The sequence below is a fragment of the Pavona decussata genome, unplaced genomic scaffold, assembly GCF_977016875.1.
Source record: "Pavona decussata unplaced genomic scaffold, jaPavDecu1.1 SCAFFOLD_8, whole genome shotgun sequence".
Classification (NCBI taxonomy): domain Eukaryota; kingdom Metazoa; phylum Cnidaria; class Anthozoa; order Scleractinia; family Agariciidae; genus Pavona; species Pavona decussata.
Genome location: NW_028145431.1, coordinates 975883 through 996631, shown reverse-complemented (window position 1 = coordinate 996631; position 20749 = coordinate 975883). Strand labels below are relative to the sequence as shown.

Sequence of the window (20749 nt, the reverse complement as noted above, 5' to 3'; positions counted from 1 at the left end):
CCTAATATATATCAGGAGGAAAACTGGCCAGGAACTTAATTTTCATTTCACTTATGCCGGCTACGCACTGCAAATAGATTATGGAAGGGAAGACAATTGCTACTCTTAAGCGAGATTCTCTGTCTGGGATATAATCGAGCAACAACTGGAACTTCGAATCTATTTGGGCTCTTAGCCGGCCAAGACAAGGCCAATATATCTTTTTTGACTAGTGCTTTTACAAATAGCCCTGATTCGGATTTACTATCTACTTTAGGAGGGGAACATTAAGGTGGGGTGGGGAGAGGTATCTTAGGGGTGATTTTTTTTAAAAGTAGGCTTATAATTTTATGTGAAAAGCTGTGTTATTCTTACCCAAAATATATACATATCTATTGCGCGGGTATTTTAAGCATTATGATAACACTAAAATTTCAACAAGATATCTCTTACATTATCCAGTCCCTAATGTTCATGTCTAAACGTTCAATATATGTTTTCAAGAGAAAATCAGGGGACCGTGCAGGAAACTAGGGATGTTGGCTGGGATATGTGAATTTCACTAAAGTTATTTTAAGACGTCGTCTTAACGGAAGTCGGTTTCCCAAGACGTCCGCAAACACTCAGTTTGACATCACAGGAAGTCATCGGAGCGCACGTGCCAACGTCGCATAATATGCAATGGCGGTTGTTGAATTTTCACTATGGCTTTCCTAAGTGGCATTTACAGGCGTCTAGATACGTTTGAGGACGTCTCGGGAAACAGACTTCCGTTTTCACGACGTCTTAAAATAACTTAGGTGAAATTCACATGTCCCAAGGGCTATACTGGGGGTCTCCATCTCTGTCCCCTTACTTTCTCTTGATGTTTTCGATGATTTTAAAGTTATTTCCGGCCATCAATTTTGACAGCTCTTAAGCCTTCAGCGACCATCGATGAATCCTATAAGGTGCATCGATATGAACTGAAATCCTCTAAAGTTTGGCATGTACAGTCAATTATTTAGCGGACCTGCACGGGCCCGTTTCTCGAAGGTAACCGGAACCATTGGGTCTGCTAAGTCATAGAGCTGTTCTCTCTCGGAACAGAAGCAGTATTTCGCAAAGTATGCGTTAATCGCCCCTTATTCACGGATCGGAGACTCAATCAGATTTACAAATTAAGAAGCAGCAACTTCCTGGTGATTTATATACAGGAGTTTGGGGCTACTTATTGCAGACGAAAATAAAGAGCGATTCGACAATACTTTAAACAGTTCGTGGGAATTGATATACCTGTTTAGGCATCTGGAGTTTCGAGAAACGGGTCCTTGTCCGCCTTATATGGAGAAGTATCATTCTTACATGAAGTAGAAATCACAGCTGCGGCTACAAGAGCGATTCTTTCAGCCCAAGTACCTTACTTTACAAAGACAGTTGAAAATTCGCAGAAAGAAGTCAAAGTGACATTCAAGAAGTTGACCTTTCTCCCGGCCAATTGCAAAGTGCGGCCTTGTCGAATTGGTCGAAAATCGCACGCATATCCGCGGCTTGATTGACCGATGCGAACTTTCGAGAGAGAGTTGACTGTACAGCCAAGTGGTGACTACCTATAGTTGACATTAGTTCGTTCCCAACTACCCTGTCCGTGACTCTACCGACCGCAGCATGACTTGTGAGGCGAGCTAGACCTCTTGAGCTTAACTCGTTTCTTCTTCCCCTTTCCATTTTTGGCGGTTTCCTCTTGTACTGGCGGGCAAACTCTATTCAAAATTTGCTGCGTTAGAAGAGTGAAAGCATGGTCGACATTTTCGCTTGAAAGTGCGCTGGTCTCCACGTGTTGAACGCCATGATTCTGCGCTAGCAGTTCTCCTCTCTCTCTGGTGACTTGCCGTTTACTCGCCAGGTCACACTTGTTCGCAACCAAAATTCTATCCACATCCTCGTTTGCGTGCTCCTCGATTTTTCTCATCCACTTTGAGATGTTGCTGAAGGTTTTCTCTTTGGTGACGTCATACACTAGCATGATACCCAGGGCGCCTCGGTAGTAAGCTGTTGTGATAGTGTGGAATCTAGAGACCGGAAAAAAATGCGATGAATTAAGATGTATAGAACGAGGCCTTGGAAATGAAATCACAAACCTTTAATTTGAAGAGATCAGGAAGTATTTTATTACGGAGCGTTTACATGAAACTGGTACACCGTTTTTACGGCGCTGCGACTTTTATTTAACAATTAGACTATGAGCTCGAGATTTCTATTGGGTGATAGCTGATGAGCGCGCAGCCCGAATCAGCTATCACGCACAGAAATCGAGAGCGAATAATCTAATTGTTTTAGTATAAATCTACTAGTCGTTCAAAACTTAACAAGTAAATTATCCAAATCCTCCTCACAGACACTTCGAAAACGCGAAGAAGCGGGCTGAAATTTGTTGACAACCGCTACCCACTATCTATCACAGAATAGATAGCGAGTAGCGTAGCCAATCAGAGAACGGCATTCGTAATAGAACGCTAGTAGATTTATACTAATCTGCAATAAAATAATGAAACTATTAAAGAAGGAATATGATAAAAACAGTCAATCTGCGTTTCCATGACAAAGTATAAGTTTTGCACCGGTAGGAAAATCTCGATTCGCTACAGCTATCGAGGTGAACTGGCACCGAAAAGACCCTTACCGACACGAGATTTTGGACGTGAACGAATAGAAATTCACAAAAGAGAGAACCCAGAACAACGGCTGGTAACGGAGCCAAGACAGAACCGGGATGAACTCGCGCCAGTTTTTTTGACGGGTCGTAAGGATATCTTGTAAACTGAACACCCCCTTACAGGAAGGTGGAACTGCAAATGGGTTTTCAACACTATCATGCTCACAACAAGAGAGTAAAACGGCGGGGGAGGGAAGGGTGCGGGTTCTGAGGAAGAGCAATTCCCAGGAGTCATAGTCTTACCTCTCTTGTCCTGCAGTGTCCCAAATCTGCAGCTTGATTTTCTTTCCTCCTAGTGAAATGTTAAAGAAACAATCAAATCGAAGGAGTTCTGAAACTGAAAGCTTGATGTGCTGAAAGGCATACGTAATCGAACCGCTTCCGATAGGAAGAACCGTCGGCACAGCAAGTTTAGCGCGTTTTGGGTACAAACATTCTCGGAGACCAAGGGCAGAGATTTCATGGAGGAGATCCTCCGTCTTGTTAACTTTGGCTGGTCCCGATTTGTCCCGTGAAATCTTCGTCCTTTCCCGACTATCGGTTGCCCCTGGGTCTCCGAGGGTGGGTAGAAGGGACTCCAAGTAGTGTGTACACGAAACGTCTCCTGACGAGCATGTGAATAAGTCAATCACCTGAGTGTCGCTTGCTCAATGTGTATATGTGTGGCTTTTTTTGTGTGTGGAAAATCAGGTCAGCTGCCGAAGAATAGCTTCTGTCTCGTGACCCCAAAACAACGGCATCTTATTCATCTGACTACGATATGAGATGATTTTATTTAGAAACTGAAACTGATTGACCTTGATGACATTTTACTTCGTCAAACACCAGTGGTGTGGGGATTTGTTATGGTGTATAACGCGTTGAATAGACAAATATTTTGATTAGAATCAGGTGCACGAGGGTTAATCGGGATTAATGAAAATTGAAGGTCTGAGAAAACATATTTCAGAGGTAAATGACCTCTACAGCGAGGAATTAAAACTCCGAGTTCACATACATGAAAATACTGAAGGAAATAATTCTGCGGCTAGCGTACACGCAGACTTCTCCTATTAAATTTCCTTTGTTTTACACGGAAAATGAGAATTAAAGGAGATTGGTGACGTCTACACGCAGGATATTTCACAGCCGGAGCTTAAATAAAATCAAATAAACTTAAATTGAAGCCAACATGCAGGAGGAAATTTTTCATCTCACGTGTCAGAGGAAGTGAGTGGGAGCGGCTTCCTAACAGGGGTTGAAACAAGTTTTGGGTATCAGTGCGTGCCGTGCCAAATAAATCCATCCCGGTGAATATTTCAGAGTGAAATAATATTTCGATAACTCTGACGACCATCATCAATTATGCAATCTCTATAGGAAACGTTTGCGTCATCCAAATATTACACTTGAACAATATATTATACGGGAATATTTTAATAGTCAAAACATTTCCGCTAGAGTAAGACATTGAAAGAAAGTTGCTTTTCTCGCCCATGGCTCGAGGGCAGGCTTGCTTACTGTATTACAAAAATCGGTATTTATCGATAAGTGAGAGGTTTCATAAAGCAATGCTAAACATCTTCATCTGAGTTTAACTAAAGGAAATTTTAATGCTTTCGTACAAGGCAAACGTAGGTCTCTTGGCAAACGATTATGGCACAATACCGACGATTCTTCGAGTAAACCCAAATGATAGTAAATTATTCCATAAAAGGTTGCTCGTCAAGAATAGAAACCGCTTCTATGATTAAGTAGATGAACCGTGCCGATCAAAGCGAAATATTGTCATCACTCATTTTACATGCGATTTATCTTCCACTAAACACAACACCAAATTAAACACCCGAAATAAATTTAACATATTGTCTACTGTGTCGAAACAAAATATCACCATGGAGAATAACTTGAATATTATCCCGTAACGTTTCTAACCGAAGTCAAAATTTCCTTATATTGCAGTTGTAAAAGTAAAATATATCCCAGTGCTTCGTGAAGCATGACGGACGTACGCTTCAAGGGTCTCAGGGTGGTATGTGAATATGTAAATACCATCACATCAGTGTACACAAACCTCACGGTTTTCCCGGCAAAAGCTCTGTACATATAAACCCTAACATTAAATACGGATTTACAGGTACCGACAAACATGTCTGGCGTCAAACAGATCGTAATAATTTCTACATTAAGTTCGTGAAGCGACTCCTTGTAAACTGCTGATTCAAGTTACGTACACCTTACTATGCCGAGCAGTACTTACCGAGTTCTAAGGTCCTGATCTTGAAATCAATCCCAATTGTCGAAATAAACGTTGGATTAAACGTGTTATCAGCGAATCGAAATATTATGCAGGTCTTGCCAACCCCGCTGTCGCCTATAAGAAGGAGCTTGAAAAAGTGATCAAAGTTCTTCGCCATGTCGAGAACTCTGTTTTCCTTTTTGTGTTGCGTTACAGTTTCGAATGTGATGCATTCTGAGGAGCGGTTACCTAACTTCCGTGACGCGTGAACCGGAACCGGAAGCCACATCCAGAAAATTGAAAATTGAAACATACCAACGCGTACTTAAACCTGAGATGAAATCTTTTCATTTAAGTTTAAATTCTATACCGTAAAGCAACTAAGTAAGGAAAACAAAAACTAATATATTACGCGCTTTAGACCTAAACATTTTTAAAAATAAATATGACACAAACAAACATCCATACAATAATATCGCCCAAGAGCAACGTACAGTGTAAGCCTCTCTTTGTCTTTTGTCGTCGTTATTTGATGCCTTGAGAATTAGTTGTAATATTGTAGGACAAGACAAGTGGAAAACTGTGAGGAGTCCGCAAATGCAATTATAACCCGCATTCAGTACCCGGGTTAGTAGGAGCTAGAAGGCTGCACACGTGATGTTTTGTAAACTGCGATCAGGTCCAAATTTATCAACCATCTTTAATCCTGTTATCATTTATTTTTAGTCTTACGTTGTTGCTCGCTATTTTTCCCTTTCGCGCTTCCCGCGGGAATAAATAGTTTACCAAGCGAAACGAAAATAGAGCCTGATCGCCTGTAACGCAATCTACTGTCACGCATTTTTGCGGGCGGAACGAGATGTCGAAGAACTCGCTGAAGAATTATGACTACCTCTTTAGGATCCTTTTGGTTGGGGATAGCGGAGTCGGGAAGACTTGTATCCTTATCCGGTTTGTGGAGAATACGTTCACTCCTTCATACATCTCAACGATTGGTATAGACTTCAAAATTCGAACTTTGGACATCGGTGAGTACAGATGCATTCATGTTGGAGCGGGTGCGGACGGGTGCAGACCGACTCGAGCGCATAGCGGTATTTTGCATATGATAAACAGGGCAAAGATAATGATTGTAACTCGATCTTTAACTCCACCAAACTCGCTTCTGGAACTATGTTTTTGGTGAAGCAGTATTTGAAAATGATAATTCAGCCTCATTATAAAATACCACAGGCGAGGTGCAACAATCTGGCACGACATCAATTGAATTCTCGATTTGTTTTCATATGCAACATTTCAACTTTGCTATTTTACAACTAACCTTTATGTTTGGAATTTACGTACACATGGGATTTACCGGCGTACAACCTTTTAATTTGTTTAAAAATAAATTTTGTTTCTGGATTTTTTGGTTAATTTTTTTTGTGGCAATTTTCCAATATATGGAGTCTGGAATACAGTCGTCGAAAAGTTGAAGTTAACGTTGTCTTCAAAGAGAAATTTATACACTTCCGGCTCAAAAAGGTTTGTCCTTTGTTTCCCTGGACAACGAACAATCCATTTCCTTTTCAAATACAGCGATTTACTAAGTTCCACCAGAAGACGAAGTTCATGCGAAATATTTGATTGCATTATTTTCGGTCACGAGATGCGTAGAACCGGAAATGCGTGTGACCGATCGACCGACCGGTCAAATCATGAAGTATTCTAGACTAACAACAGTCTTTCTTTGTAACATCACCTTTTTGCTTTCATTCTTTTCGCAGATGGTAAGAGGATTAAGCTACAAATATGGGACACTGCAGGCCAAGAAAGGTATCATGTAATTTACGGCTGCACGAAAACCGCGCAAGGCCACGTATCCCGGCGCCAACCTCGTTCCCAGGGTCTCTCCCTGGGAACGAGGTTGATCCCGGCCCTTGGGAAATTTGACTTCAGTGAAGTTGCTATGAAACCTTGCATTTCTCAGGCTTATTAGAATTCTAGTCGCAGAGGTTTTCTTAATTCTTCTTTCTTCTCAAGCAACGACAACGAGGCGTTGAAAAAGAAAGAAAACCTACAAAAAACCTCTGGGACCAAGTTAAGAATTCACAAAAACTGGTCGCATACTTTTCAGCCATTTTTGTGTCCAAAACATCTAATAACGTGCGCAATTTGAATTAAGTAAGGTGGAGTTACACTGCCAATTTTGGGCAGTCACAGCAAGAAAAAGGCAAACCTTTGCTTTTCACCTTCTCTTGACAACTGCTCGCGCGAAGAAAAGAAATCAATTACAGCAATCTACATAACGCGTTACCAGTTGTATTTTCGAAATTTAACCGGAGTTTTGAAATTCTATACTTGTCTCTGTGTAGAGATTTAATTTCAGAGTTTTCGCAGAAATATCCCTATTTTATTGACGGTATAAAGCTGTGAATTTTTCTTTACATTACAGCATTGAGTATTTCAAAAATGACAATTGTTTCCCAAGTCTTTTTCGGAAAGATTTTTACAGAGAAATTTTCAAGATTCTGTTCAGAAAGCCGGACATTACAAAGAGGAATTCGAAAGTTCCCTTCATTCTCGGAAATACTGGTTATGCGTGATGTAGACTGACTGTAAAATCTGTAAAGGCAAAAGTGGAAATGTACTTTTCAGCTGACAATGTAGGAGAGAAAGCAGTTATCTTATTTTGCTATACTATCCTTCTATATGAAATTTAAATCGAAAAAAAGTCAACAATTATTCAACGAGGTGGTCACTTTATTTCCGAGAAATAGCGCGCTAAGACCAGGGGAATAGCCTGTGTACAGCCACCCCCTCCCCTCAGGAAAAATCGGGGAGAGGGATCCCGGATTTTTCCTGAGGGGAGGGGGCGGCTGTACACAGGCTACAGGATAACAACGGGAGTTGAACAGCAAATTATTAGTATACTCGCGCTCACAAAGCGACGGTGTCATTTGCTACAACTACCAGAATCCTTTAGTTTGTTGTTTTCTTTTGCATGTTAGGGACATTATTATCTCAACTTCACTGGCTGGATTACAAAATTTGAATAAGAAAGGAAAAACGAGGAGGATTCTGGTAGTTGCAGTAAAGTAACGCCATCGTGAAAATCGCCTACTGAAAAAACCGTCCCGTGCAAAGTGTGACGTGAGGTTGCGCATATTTTGTGTTTTTTGCCTTTTCTCCGCCAGAAATATGTAAATTTTAAACCCTAAAAACCCGGACGTGCCTTTATTTCTCAATAGAAGGATGCAAATAATTATAAGCCTACAGGTCAAACGCTTTCCCATAGGAAAGCTGTTGGGTCATTCTTTTATAGTTTATACTTTTTAAATGACAACCTTTTTTCAATCGAGTGTATGCCAAGACAGTGGAAAGTGTTTTTCTGGCGCTCTGATTGGCTACTCAAACTCCGCCTCACTTTGGTGCGGAGTTTTAGTGACCAATCAAATAGCGCGAAAACACTATCCGAAAAAACCCCTATCTCTTGTATATACTAAATAATTGAGTGCTTCAATACAGAAATTTAATATTTCTTGCCCTAGATTCTACACAATAACAGCTACATGTTATCGTCGAGCTATGGGCATAATGGTGGTCTATGACGTAACGGACGAGAAGTCCTACACGAACGTCACGAAGTGGATGAGTAAGATCGCAGAGCACGCCAACAGAAATGTGGATAAGATTCTTGTTGCAAACAAGTGCGATCTTGAAGAGAAACGGAAAGTAGCCCGAGATAGAGGCGAGTCATTAGCTGTTGACCTGGGGATTTCGTACGTCGAAATGAGCGCTCTGTCCAACTCAAATATCGAGGAAGCATTCACTACTTTGGCAAAAGATATTTTAACCAGAATGTTGAGTTGCGGAAAAGAAGAAAGTTTGAAGCTCGGGAAAAACAAGAGAGGATTGGACTCAACAGGCTCTGTTTGTCAGTCGTGTTAGAACACTCTGTCGGGGTCTGGAAACGAAAATAGACAGTGTGAGGTTTAACTCAATATATCGAACGTAATACAAACAGTATTGGCTTTCGTGTTTTGTTTTCTGTACTTTGGAACAGTTCATACTTTTGCTAAGAGTTCTGCAATAAATATTTTTATGTGTATTGTTATTGCTGTTAGTTGTGATCGTGGATTGCTGTCTTCAAAAGATCGCGTTTTCTGCTCAAAGAAAGCGCGAAGGGAGGAGAGGGAACCTTCTTTTTGTCTATACGTAGATCTCGTTCCCCCCCTCCCACCAACCGCGGAAAAAACAGGTGAAAGGATTTCGCATGGGACTGCGTAATTTGCATCTGCCAATAAGGGTGTAAGGTGGCCTCTATAATTTCCCACAGAATAAAATAGGCTGTAATAGGGCAGGGGCTTTATGGAGGGCAGCAACACATACACAGCAAAACCTCACCCAAGTTCACCCACTCCCCCCCTCCAAATCCCTCCTCCGGGACATGACAACGTCACCGAGCAAAAATCGTCTATAAATACTTTACTTGCTATCTTTTGTATTTGTATTGTTTAAAGTGTATATGACAGATTTTTTTTTATTTGCTTGATCGAATCTTCTTGTTGTTCTCGTATGAAAATCGAAAAAATAAATTGGCTATCGACTTTTCTTCCCCTCGTTTGAGGCGGTCAAAGACGTGAAATTTCACTTCCGGGTGTGTACAAAACCGCGCAAGGCGGGAGACTAGGGATAGTGGATCTGTGACGTCAATACAAGAACACTGCTTTCGCGGATTCTCTGTTTCACTTTTTTACGTTTTTCGTGTTGCTGCAGCCGTAAACAACGCACCGCAGCACCATCTTTCTTCCTTTGCATAAAGAAAAACACTGAAACAGAGAATCCGCGAAAGTGGCGTTCTTGTATTGACGTCACAGGTCCACTATCCTTAGTCTCCCGCCTCGCGCGGTTTTGTACACACCCGGAAGCGAAATTTCACGTCTTTGACCGCCTCAAACGAGGGGAAGAAAAATCGATAGCGAATTTATTTTTTCGATTTTCATACGAGAACAACAAGAAGATTCGATCAAGCAAATAAAAAAAAATCTGTCATATACACTTAAAGTTGAAATGAGTATCTGCTAGTCTTAAGTGTACAGTTAACATATCTTCCTTTGGTTTAAATATTGCTTTCCCACTTTGAAACCCTTCCTAATAAATATAGTTAATATTATCCTCTACTGCGTGCAACACGTGAGATTTATACACTCTTGCGGCTGTTCGTGGACTGCTGACACGTCCACGGTCTGCTCGGCCCAGCTTTCAGCGGTCTCCCCGTTGCTGCAAGCTTGTCTGAACACCTTTCGTAGTAAGACACCGAAGGCGTCTTCCACATTCAAATTTGATAATGCACTTATTTCTCTGTAGCGAATTGCAAGGTGTTTCGCCAGCCTTTCTCCTCTTTCTTTACTTATGAGCCTGTCGTTTGTCAGATCGCACTTGTTGGCAATCAGCAGCGTTTGGACGTCAGGTCGGGCGAGTTGTTCAATTTTTCGTATCCACGTCGGAATGTTCCGGAACGACCTTTCATCTGTGACGTCATATACCAGCATAATGCCCTGAGCTCCCCGGTAGCAGGTGGATGTAATGGAGTCAAACCTACAAGGACATTGTACACTGATTCAGTGTTTTAAATGTTTTCAGCCAGCGTCTGGTTCATGAAGGATTTATGCGTGACGCGTGATTTGAGGGAAAATGGTCAAGTTTGTGACACGTGAAAGAATTCATTTTAAGCCGCGTTTCGTCACTAGATAGTTGACGCAGAATCTGTCTATCTTTAAAAACTTTATTCGTAAATCCTTTGGGACTATGTGAAAACTGGGAATCAAGTAGCGTTTCAGATATAGAGCGTTTTAATTCACGCGACTACCGGCCATATCGGTTTACTGAAACAAAGGAAAGTATTTGCATAAAAATAGAGTTCAATTCCCAGAGGTTTAGTTTGGGACACCAACATGGCCGCCATTTCTTTGTTTTGGGACACCAACATGGCCGCCGTGACGTCATGTGAAAACACTCTATAGATTTAAGTTTGAAAAACCAAACATTGATAAATTTTAACTCGTTCACCGGCGAATTATGAGACCGACTAGCTTGAGCATTGAGCGTGCTGCGGTTGGTCTAACCTAAACCTGTTCAGGACTTCAGTAACTTCTTAGGAGAGAAAATTTAGCAGTGCTAGCCGACTGCAAACTAGATGCCGCGCAAATCAACTAACCAATGATGCCAGTTTGCGACAAAATATATATCAAATTATTGTTAAAATATACAATTCGTGAAAGATCCATCAGTGATTTACAGACTCGTGATTTGTTTGTGATTGATAATAAAAGCCCTCCTTCCCAGCCCTCTTCTCAAATTTATTGATACGAAAACTAAGGAAATCACTACCGTGAAGGAGGTTGGATTATCATAAAATTTGACGAACTTTTCCTTTGGATTTCTCAAAGAATTATTAATAGTTTAAGAAGCTATATCAAACACTCAAAGAGTGTCATCCGATTTCTCAACACCTCGAAGTTGGTTAAAAAAATCTCAGCTGCGCCTCGTTTTGGAGAGATCAACCCACTTCTTGGTGTGTGGAAATAGCACGAAACTTTTCCTCGTGTTTGAAACGAGACTAAAAAAGGTTTCGCTCATTTACATTAGGTTCCGCATATGTTAAGCTCGACATTTGAACCCGGCCTTTTTCTTGTGGTCTACTCCTGTCTGTTGTTAATAATCTAATACCTTTCTTGTCCAGCCGTGTCCCAGATTTGTAGCTTGATTTTCTTCCCATCTGAGAACGGATAGTAGACAATAATTGTATTAAGCTAGAATTTTTTGCACTATTAAAATAATATTTCGGAGTTATATTGAGGGATTTACGAAATTAGAAAGGGAAGGTAACAAGTCAGTGCAATTTCCAAGAAAAGTTTGTAAATAGAAAGTAATAATTTATAGTAGAGAATAGGCCATTTCCGAGTTGCTGTGAACCTCATTATGAAAACAAGGCTAAGTGCAAAGTTTTTGTTATGAAAATTAGTTTTCATTCATATGCAAGCAAAACTAATTTTCATATGAAAAGCTTTGCACTTAGCCTCGCTTTCATAAAGAGGTTCACAGCAACTCGGAAATGGCCTTCAAGATAAAGGCGTGTCATGTTCCATACAAGAACAATGAGAAACTCTCAAGGACTGTTTGTTCTTTTCTGTTTGAAGCTTTGTTACTTTTGATGTTATGATTACCGAATATCGATTTTTGTCCAGCTGCACAAAGCTTTCTTTATAGTTTTTTCCTTTACGTCAAAGACATGTATTAAGATCATTTTCTGTGATCACGTTTCTCAGTTGTGAGGAGTTGTTCAAACTGTAAGCAATTCCCAGAGTTATTTCTAACGGAGTTTCCAAAGCCTCAGGGGCACCCAACGACAATTTTCTCTCAGATCCTTTAAAACGTTATTTTAGGCGATCTGGAGTGGCTTTAAAGCTCCATAGGTTCATTTTAGGCAGCACTATAATATTTTTATCTGTTCGGTCATTCTAGGGGAACTTGAGTCTTTTCGAAATTTGTAGGGCATTTTTATCCACTTCCCGAAAACCTTAGGTCTTATTTCCTTTCCGAAAATCTTAGCTGACCTTTTTTCGGTACCCGAAACTACATTTTTATCAATCCGAAAACACTAGGCTCTCAACCCTGGAGTCAAGATCAGACGTAAGTCACGCTTGTATATTTATTCAATTGTATTTTTCCTGTTGTTTTACAGCATTGAATTCGTAGTTTTTCTTTTCTTTTAACTTAGAAAATAGTGTATTCTTTATTAGTTTCCCCTGAAAGTATTGTTAATAGTCGGCTCAGCGTGATTCTAACAAAGGCATTAGTCTTGCTGCCCGTTTTATACTTCACTGAAATTAAAGAAAGCAGCTTCAGAGAGGGAGGGAGGGAGGGGAAGGGGGGCGGAGGGGGAGAGGGGGAGGGAGGGAAGAGGGAAGAGGGAAGAGGTCATAACGAAAGTAACACGACAAAACACGTTTGTTACTTTTCCCTTTTTCAGCAGTCTGTAGTTGTGTATGCAAGTCTTTTCTGCCTGAACTTGTAATTGCTGTTAACTTCCAAACGCTATTTATTGTCGATTCAGCAATTCTTTTGTTTTGCTGTCTTTGTTTTACAATAAAAACCCAGCGGTTACTTAATACCTACAGCTGAGAGTTTTATGGCCAAAATGCTCTGTTTAAGCTACACCTTTTTGCCTTAATGGGGAGAATCCCCCAAAGCACCCTAAAAATGATCGTGCTTTCAGCGTAAAAGGGCGTTGTACCGTGGAGCGAATTCCGATTGGTGGCAGTGTGGGGAGGGACGTTTCAAAAATACAGGTGTCGCAAAGTTATAATCGACAAATTTCACGTGCCTTACAGTCTTGACTGATTTTTTGAAGTCCTCCCTAAGTCGCGTCTTACAACGTTTCTTAGGCCGACTTAAAAGGCCGATTTACACGGTACAACTTTTGCTTACGACTGCCATATGCGATTTCTAGATCGCGCACTGCTCGCGTCATGCAAAAACTCGCACACAACTCTCGTCATTCAACATTGCCTATACCCACGATTGTCGTAGGATTTAAAAAAAATGTTCTTTTGTGACGTACACGACAGTCGTAAGCGAGTTGTAGGTTTGATTTACACGAAACAATTCGTGTCGTAGGCCTGTCGTAAGCTTGTCGCATGCGACAAAGTCGTACCGTGTTAATCGCCCTTAAGGATGCGCAGAAAAGAATGCTAATCTCGTTGTCTCGCAAAGTCTCGAATTTAATCCATTACTCCAGTCGAGAACTAGAGTTTACTTTATGACAAACAGTATTCATTCGCAAGAGAATCTCTGCGGAAAACAACAAACAACAAACAAAGGCGAAAACACAATCGTAGGTATAGGCAATGTTGAGTGACGAGAGTTGTGCGTGATGTTTTGCATGCCGCGAGCAGCGCGCGCTCCAGAAATCGCATGCGACAGTCGTAAGCAAAAGTTGTACCGTCTAAATCGGCCTAACTCGGAATGAAGGTTTCTCTAAACTGTCTGAGAGATATTCAAGGTCACGCTTTCAACGTTTTCAATGAAAGGTGCTCCAAATAATTATCAAGGGTTTCAAATTATCAGTTCATGTTCCCCTCTTACGTTTGACATGGGGACTACAATCTGAGAGACGCGGGATAATTTTCTCGATGACTGAAACAAAAACCGGAAAGGGTGTCTGTTTTCGCAGGATGACTCTTGATTCACTCGTGTTTAGTATGACCGTATATGTCAGAACCCAGCCTGCCTATACCCATCTAAATATTCAGTCAACATCTTTTTATAATTTTTAACATTCATATTAAATCTTGGCAAAAAAAATACGAAAAGAAAAAATGCCAAAAATCACTCGCGTTGGCGATTAATTTCACTTGAAATGAATTTTTCAAATGCTTAATCGTGATCGGTACATGAATAATGTTTGTCTCCGATTAAAAAGATAATAAACATTCAACTTACCAATCTCCATCGTCCGGATTTTGAAATCTATACCAATAGTCGAGATGAACGATGAATCGAACTTGTTTTCCACAAATCGGTATATTATACAAGATTTACCAACGCCGCTATCGCCAATAAGAAGTAGTTTGAATAGGAAATCAAACTGTCCCGTCATATCGGTCCGATTTTGGCAAGCCGTTCACGTTCTCGAACCTTTGATCAACATCAAATGCTAGTTGCGTGACAAGGCGGAACCGGTTGTCATCATCGTTCGATGATGCTGTGATTGTCACATGTTGAACCGCAAGATACTTCTTTTATGGGAAAGATTACAACGAAGACAGAAAAAAATATGTGCTACTCACATGCGGTAAGCAGGAACTTGAGAAAATAATAGCCATTACTCATGAGTCTACTTTACTGACTAATTACGATAAGGAAGCAAAAAAAAAAAAAAAAAAAAACTTGCCTCTGCAATCGTAGCCTCCCTGCAAGGGCTCAATCTTCGGGATTAGCGAGAACTTTCGTTATAGTTCCGATTTCTCCCGAAAAATCTTCGGTCAGCCCCGACTATCTGCATCCTCGGAGACCCAGGGGCAGTTAGTCAGGTGGAAGGGATTTTCGTGGGCGAAACTTTTAACTGAAACTTTCGCCCACGAAAATCCCTTTCACCCGACTAACTGCTACTGGGTCCCCGAGGATGGACTGTCTGCTCAGCTCTCAGTGATTTTTAGGGGGGTCGTATTGACCTCCTTCCCCACGGAAGTGGGGGAGGAGGGGGAGGAGGTTAAAAACGATCGTCGTCCCCTAAAAACGTGGGGGGCTCACAACAATCACGACATGATCATCGTAGACAAAAACGATTTCAAACATTCATTTTTATCCTTTTCAGAATATTTCTATTCCTGTGCCGCGCTTAAACGCCAGCACGAAGGATGACTCTTCTTGTCAGCCGGCGTTTGTGACGCCATCATTTTTAACAACCAAAGGTGTTTTGATGTCTAAATAGAAACGATCACATAAATCAGGCTAGGGTTATGGAAGAAAAGTTTCTCTCGAAAAATGAACGAAAATTCGGGGCTTGTGACGGATCGTTACTTTTAGTTAAAGATTTGTTATTAATTATTTTTTACCGAGTTTAGCCTCGACTAAAATGCTGAAATGGTACACCAAAACCGACCTCGAGATGTTTTCTGTAAATAGCCGATAAAGCAGGAACTGAGTCTTACAAAGTATGCTAACATAAGCTCGATTTATTGAATCAGGATAGAGATACGCACAACTAACCTCTTCCTGGACTAAATTGAAGGAAAATGAGGTATTCTTCTCAATCATTGGTTCTTTAATTTCCTAACAAATTCTCAAATTCTTCGGCGTTTAAGTGGAAACTTTTTCAGCGTGAGCAAAACCCACGAAACGCTGATTGCAACAAACGCACAAAAGAAAGTACACAAAGGTTGCCTTGTGCGCATGTTCCAAACAAAATGTTGAATAATTGCTGGACTTGCTGGAAGAAAATATAATTTCAAATGTCTTAAAAAAAACTTTATACGTTACGAAAGCGGCTCACACATCTGTATGAAAGGCCAGTAAAATTTTTATTGGTTCGCACTTAAAATGTACTCTGTAGTGGAAATTTCACCCTATACCTACTAAGTAAGAACAAATTTGCCTCTGTCAGTTCCGCCATTTTCAGGATTCGAACAACTTTGTAAACTGATTTCTTTAAGAAACGATTTCACATACAGAAAGTTCTTAATAAACTGTACGATAAATACATACTTTTCCTCCTTTCTTTGCAGTTAAAAACTTAGGGTCACTTACAGTTTAGACGGTGTTTAACAAAACTACGTTCCAAGCAATTTTCAATTTTGCCAACAGTCATATCTAAACATTGTCTGCTGCTGACGGTAACAAGAAGGCTTGTATCCCAGACTAGAAAACTATTTATCTACTAAAAATAAACCACTTATCGACAGATTTGGAGGACCACTGATTGTCTTAAGCCGTGGCCTAAGTTAGACTCTGTAACTGGCCCTTAGTCTGTACACCACGACTACGTTTTTGACAAAGGCACTGGACGCATATTAAGATCTATATTATAGTAAATAAATAACTAATTACTATTTTATCACAATAGCATTATAATACTCTTTTGATTAATAAGCTTTTGAGAAATAAAACGACGATTTTCGATTTAACAAACTTTTTTGGAAAGCTAAAACCGTGGAAAACGTCCCATTCTATTATTATTTTAAAGCTTCACCCACTTTTTTCACCCTTGTTAGCTTCTACGAAAATCGTTTGACTATTTAGCAGATATAAAGTCAAATAACTAATAACTAGTTATTAGTTATACTTATTGATTATTAATCATTACCACGAGCATACAAGCTTGGTAATACGGTTCTGCCACTACTGCATGCAGCTTTTAATAACAAAATGTATTTTTTTAAAGACGCATTTCATTAATCAAAGTCAGAAAGAAGCTCAGATTTTTCCACGAATGGTTCTGCGTAATTTTTGTTTAATATGTCCTCTGTTAGCATCTTGATCGCCTCGTCAAGATCCGTTCCTTCCACGTATCTCATGCCATGATAACGAGCAAACGCCTCTCCTCTTTCCCTCGACACTTGCCTTGTTCTTTCGCAGTCGCATTTGTTCGCAAACAGCAGTTTTTGAAAGTCCTTCTCACTAGCGTGCTTCTTGATAATGATCAACCAATCACTGATGTGCTGGAAAGATGATTCGTTGGTGACGTCATACATAAGAAGAAAGCCGTGGGTATCGTGATAGTAGCTGGCCGTTATGGCCTGGGAACTAGAGATGTGAACAAGAGGGAAATTTAGTTCCTGTCAATGGCTTTGGCTATCAACCGCTGACAACTTGGTGCGCAGATACACCTGTCTCAATGCTGGAAGGAAAATGCGCAGGCTAGCGAAGTGAAGGGTGTGAAACATGGAGGTGCATAGTGGAGCATACTAACATTTACCGACCCGTGAATTCGCAGCTTGGTAAATATCTTCCACTTTTCACCTATACTGAGGTGAATAGACCGCAAGGTAATATGGGTAATTTCTTAGGTACTTTACCAATCTCAGTTATGGTAGCCCCAGTTGGTCACTCATATTTGAGAAATGGCGAATAAAAACTCGTGTGCAAAATCACAGGCAATACCGGTACATGGATAGGAAGTATTATCCTGAGTATGAGTAGCCAATCAGAGCGCGAGAAAAACGTTATCAACTGGTTTGGTCGGTAGTAGTCTCCTACGCAGCCGTTACTAGGGTTGTCACGCAACGCTTCTCACCAACAGGACAAGAGTTGCGTGACGACCCTACTGAAGGCTGTGTAGGAGGCTATTTTGACAGATACTAAAAGTAAATGCTGGGAGGAGGGGCAGGGGTGGGGGTCTTTCCATTAATTCCTTATATGAAGTCTTGTTGTTGTTGTTGTTGTTTTTATCGATACAGTACCATGACATTTAGTTGTTCATTGATTTCATCTTTGAAATCAGTGGTAAATAATCTGACCATTTCAATACTTACGGTCACGGGGTGTACTAAATTTAACTTGAGTAAAGCCTGTAAGATTTGCCAAAACACGAATTTATTCGCATGATGACGTCAAGCGACAATGTGACGACCATAAGAACGGGAAAACAAAAAAACGTTTGACAGCGTTTATTGACCTTTATTGGGGCTGGATTTACACGTACTATTCTGAAGGAACTTTCCATCCCCACCCCCTAAATCTGTTCCCAAAAACTGGATCACGAAGGTGCCCACTGGCTGTAAGGTTTTTATCCTATTACATTGAGTAGAGGATTTATCTTAATGTCGCGGTTTCCTTTTTTGGGGTTATTTAACCACCTTCATACCAAACAATAGACAACATCTGCAACCAACATTACAATCACTGGAGTCTTCATAGTCAGAGGAATCAGTGCCGCTTTTGTGAAGTGTTCGTTACGCGCTCGTAAGCTTTCCGACTCTTATAGCGAGCACGGGAAGTGAACGAAAACTTTCAGGGTGAACGAGGAAGCTGTGGCTCGCTTCAAAAGGAAACGACTGCCCAGTCAACCGAATAGCGACAGTACTCCACGCTTCTGCGACCTTCTCGATCACATGGATAACAAGTGACATTTTTGGCAAGTCTCCAGTACATGACACCCCCTTTTATTACTCAACCATACGTCATGCCAGGGTCATGTGCCCCTGGCCACGTGGAACTTCAGAAGAGACCGCAAACTCACTCCGACTTTGTATTAGCCTGTGAGTGCAGATGCATTTTCGGCTTTTGTTTTCATCCGTAAAAAGCTTCTGCTCACTCGTTTGCATGGTTTTTGTCATTCTCGACTCCAGACTTCTTCCCTTTTGCGAATGACTGACGGCGGGAAGGCGCATGACGTAGTCAAAGCCGAGCGGCTCTGGGATCGAAAATGGGTTTTCGTGAACGGAAGTCGGATCAGCTATGAGCATGCGTACCATTGGTGCATCTGTTAACGAAAATTCCAAAGTAAAAAAAATCGCGCGCTTCGTACCGGAAAGGACTTAAATAAAGTCAAGAAGTCTGAGAGTCATCTCTCAGTAGTTTTCCATCTGGAGGTCAACTTAATCCGTCTTAGAATCTCGTTTCCCCGGCTTTTAATCCTTAGTTGCTTAGTAACTGGCACCATGCTGACGTGACGGCGTTCTGGCAAGCTTTCTTTGAACAATACCTCACAGCCAGTGATGAAGAAAATATTGGATTAACTACGGAACGTGGCGCAATAACAACTTACCCCTGATAAACATTTCGCTCACATACCTTTCTTGGCCTGTAATGTTCCATACTTGCAATTTGATCTTCTTTCCTCCTGAAGATTGCAAAACCGAATATGGAGATGAACTCACGAAGTGATTTAGTTTCACTGAGAACATCTGCTATGAAGCCGAGATAACAGACTAGATTTCGTGACCAAGTTTCATAACATTGCTTGCCACTTCTAACACACTCTACTAACTATTCACATATCAAACTAGAAGTTGGTAAACGTTTAAATTTTCAACTGTTTGTTCATTTAACGAGGCTTTACAAATGCACAGGTAGATGGATGCATTTAAATAAATTGGCAGACGGCGCGAGAGCCTGATATGTGCTCGTCTCATTCACTTTTCCTTACCGATTTCAAGTTTCTTTTTCAGAAAATGTACTCCAATGGTCGATGAACAGGACGAATCGTCGACGGATGGATGAAGCAGCGCTGATTTGCCAACTTCCGTATCTCCTATAAGGAGGATTTTAAACAGCAAGTGATAATTCATGTCCATTCTTTTCAGCTTCGTTCCTCTTCACTGACTCCGCCAAACTGACACAATTAACATTATAAGAATAAACGGAGACTCATTGGAGACGAAAGATGAGATCACTGAAGCGCATCAAATTTTAATGGGTTGTCCTGGTCACGCCAACTCCACACTGCAATTATTCGCTGGTTTTTACTATATTATTAGCGAGCTCGTGTTTTTGTTATGGCAGCAGGCAGACATAAACACGTTAAAATTACGGCTTTTGTTTTGTCTTACAAACATGCCCGAAGCAGATGTTTTGTCGTCAATCATAATTGACTGTAAGAGTATTTTACCGATCAAACAAATCCTGAAACCTCCTGGTTTTTAAAAAACCCAGCGTTTTCCTTAAAATTTATTTCAGGGCCATGCAATAGAAATTCTTGGTTTGAAAATAAGCTCACAGGGAGCACAAATATTTATAAGGATAACAAATGATCAAAATAGAAATTACAAAGGTGTCAAACAGCTCAAGAACTTATGCTAATAGCTTACACTTTACAGCCAACATGCAATTCAAATGAATAGGGCACTTTATTAATCCTATATCTTAAAACTTCACTAACGACATCACTGTTTTGGAAAAGGAGTTAATGTAGTTCATTTTGCCCGGAGAGCGCCTTCAATAGCCCTTATCACGGTTTTCGACGCCATTTTGACGAGTAGGCGAACACGCTTGAATATACAGTCGAACCTGTATATAACGGCCCTGTATTAAGCGGCCACCCTCTATTAAGCGGCCAGTTTTTAAAGTCCCGATTTTTCGCGCGTACAAACGCTGTATTTTTTACCTGTATTAGGCGGCCACCTCTATTAAGCGGCCGCGGTCACCCTGTAGCAGTCCCATGTTTGTCTTTCTTTGTTATTTTTACCTGTATTAAGCGGCCACCCTTGAATGGAAACTAAGCCATATGTACAGTACCATGGATAACAGGAATTGTCGCTGGCAGTGCCGACAGTCAACGATTTGCTCTACAAACAAAAGTTTCAAATTCCGAGGCGCCAAACGCACGTGTCCCACTTGTTTAAGTCACTCTAATTCTTACCCTATTCCTATTT

At 40.8% G+C, this 20749-nt stretch overlaps 4 protein-coding genes across 5 annotated transcripts; 1 reads left to right on the top strand and 3 right to left on the bottom strand.

Annotated features, from left to right (window-relative positions):
* Window positions 1-1487: 1487 nt before the first annotated feature.
* LOC146488758 (ras-related protein Rab-10-like) lies at window positions 1488-5107 on the bottom strand. The gene is made up of 3 exons (XM_085113235.1): window positions 4914-5107; window positions 2918-2966; window positions 1488-2030 (listed from the first exon to the last, which is right to left on the bottom strand). The coding sequence occupies exons 1-3, from the start codon at window positions 5068-5070 to the stop codon at window positions 1613-1615; spliced, it is 624 nt and encodes a 207-aa protein (XP_084969361.1). The 5' UTR covers window positions 5071-5107; the 3' UTR covers window positions 1488-1612.
* A 520-nt stretch (window positions 5108-5627) lies between these two features.
* LOC146488757 (ras-related protein Rab-8-like) lies at window positions 5628-8988 on the top strand. Its single transcript, XM_085113200.1, has 3 exons — window positions 5628-5920; window positions 6659-6707; window positions 8423-8988. The coding sequence occupies exons 1-3, from the start codon at window positions 5752-5754 to the stop codon at window positions 8820-8822; spliced, it is 618 nt and encodes a 205-aa protein (XP_084969326.1). The 5' UTR covers window positions 5628-5751; the 3' UTR covers window positions 8823-8988.
* A 356-nt stretch (window positions 8989-9344) lies between these two features.
* LOC146488756 (ras-related protein Rab-13-like) lies at window positions 9345-14607 on the bottom strand. Its single transcript, XM_085113193.1, has 3 exons — window positions 14379-14607; window positions 11604-11652; window positions 9345-10472 (listed from the first exon to the last, which is right to left on the bottom strand). The coding sequence occupies exons 1-3, from the start codon at window positions 14533-14535 to the stop codon at window positions 10052-10054; spliced, it is 627 nt and encodes a 208-aa protein (XP_084969319.1). The 5' UTR covers window positions 14536-14607; the 3' UTR covers window positions 9345-10051.
* Window positions 14608-15593: 986 nt separating this feature from the next.
* On the bottom strand, window positions 15594-19853 carry LOC146488755 (ras-related protein Rab-10-like). Of its 2 annotated transcripts, XR_014865333.1 has the most exons (4): window positions 19525-19852; window positions 19170-19218; window positions 16744-17180; window positions 15594-16702 (listed from the first exon to the last, which is right to left on the bottom strand). XR_014865333.1 is itself a non-coding variant. In XM_085113209.1 (3 exons), the coding sequence occupies exons 1-3, from the start codon at window positions 19670-19672 to the stop codon at window positions 16829-16831; spliced, it is 549 nt and encodes a 182-aa protein (XP_084969335.1). In that variant the 5' UTR covers window positions 19673-19853; the 3' UTR covers window positions 15594-16828. The 2 variants fall into 2 exon arrangements, 1 of the variants encoding a protein (XP_084969335.1); XM_085113209.1 differs by having other exon boundaries at window positions 15594-17180; window positions 19525-19853.
* Between the last annotated feature and the right edge of the window lie 896 nt (window positions 19854-20749).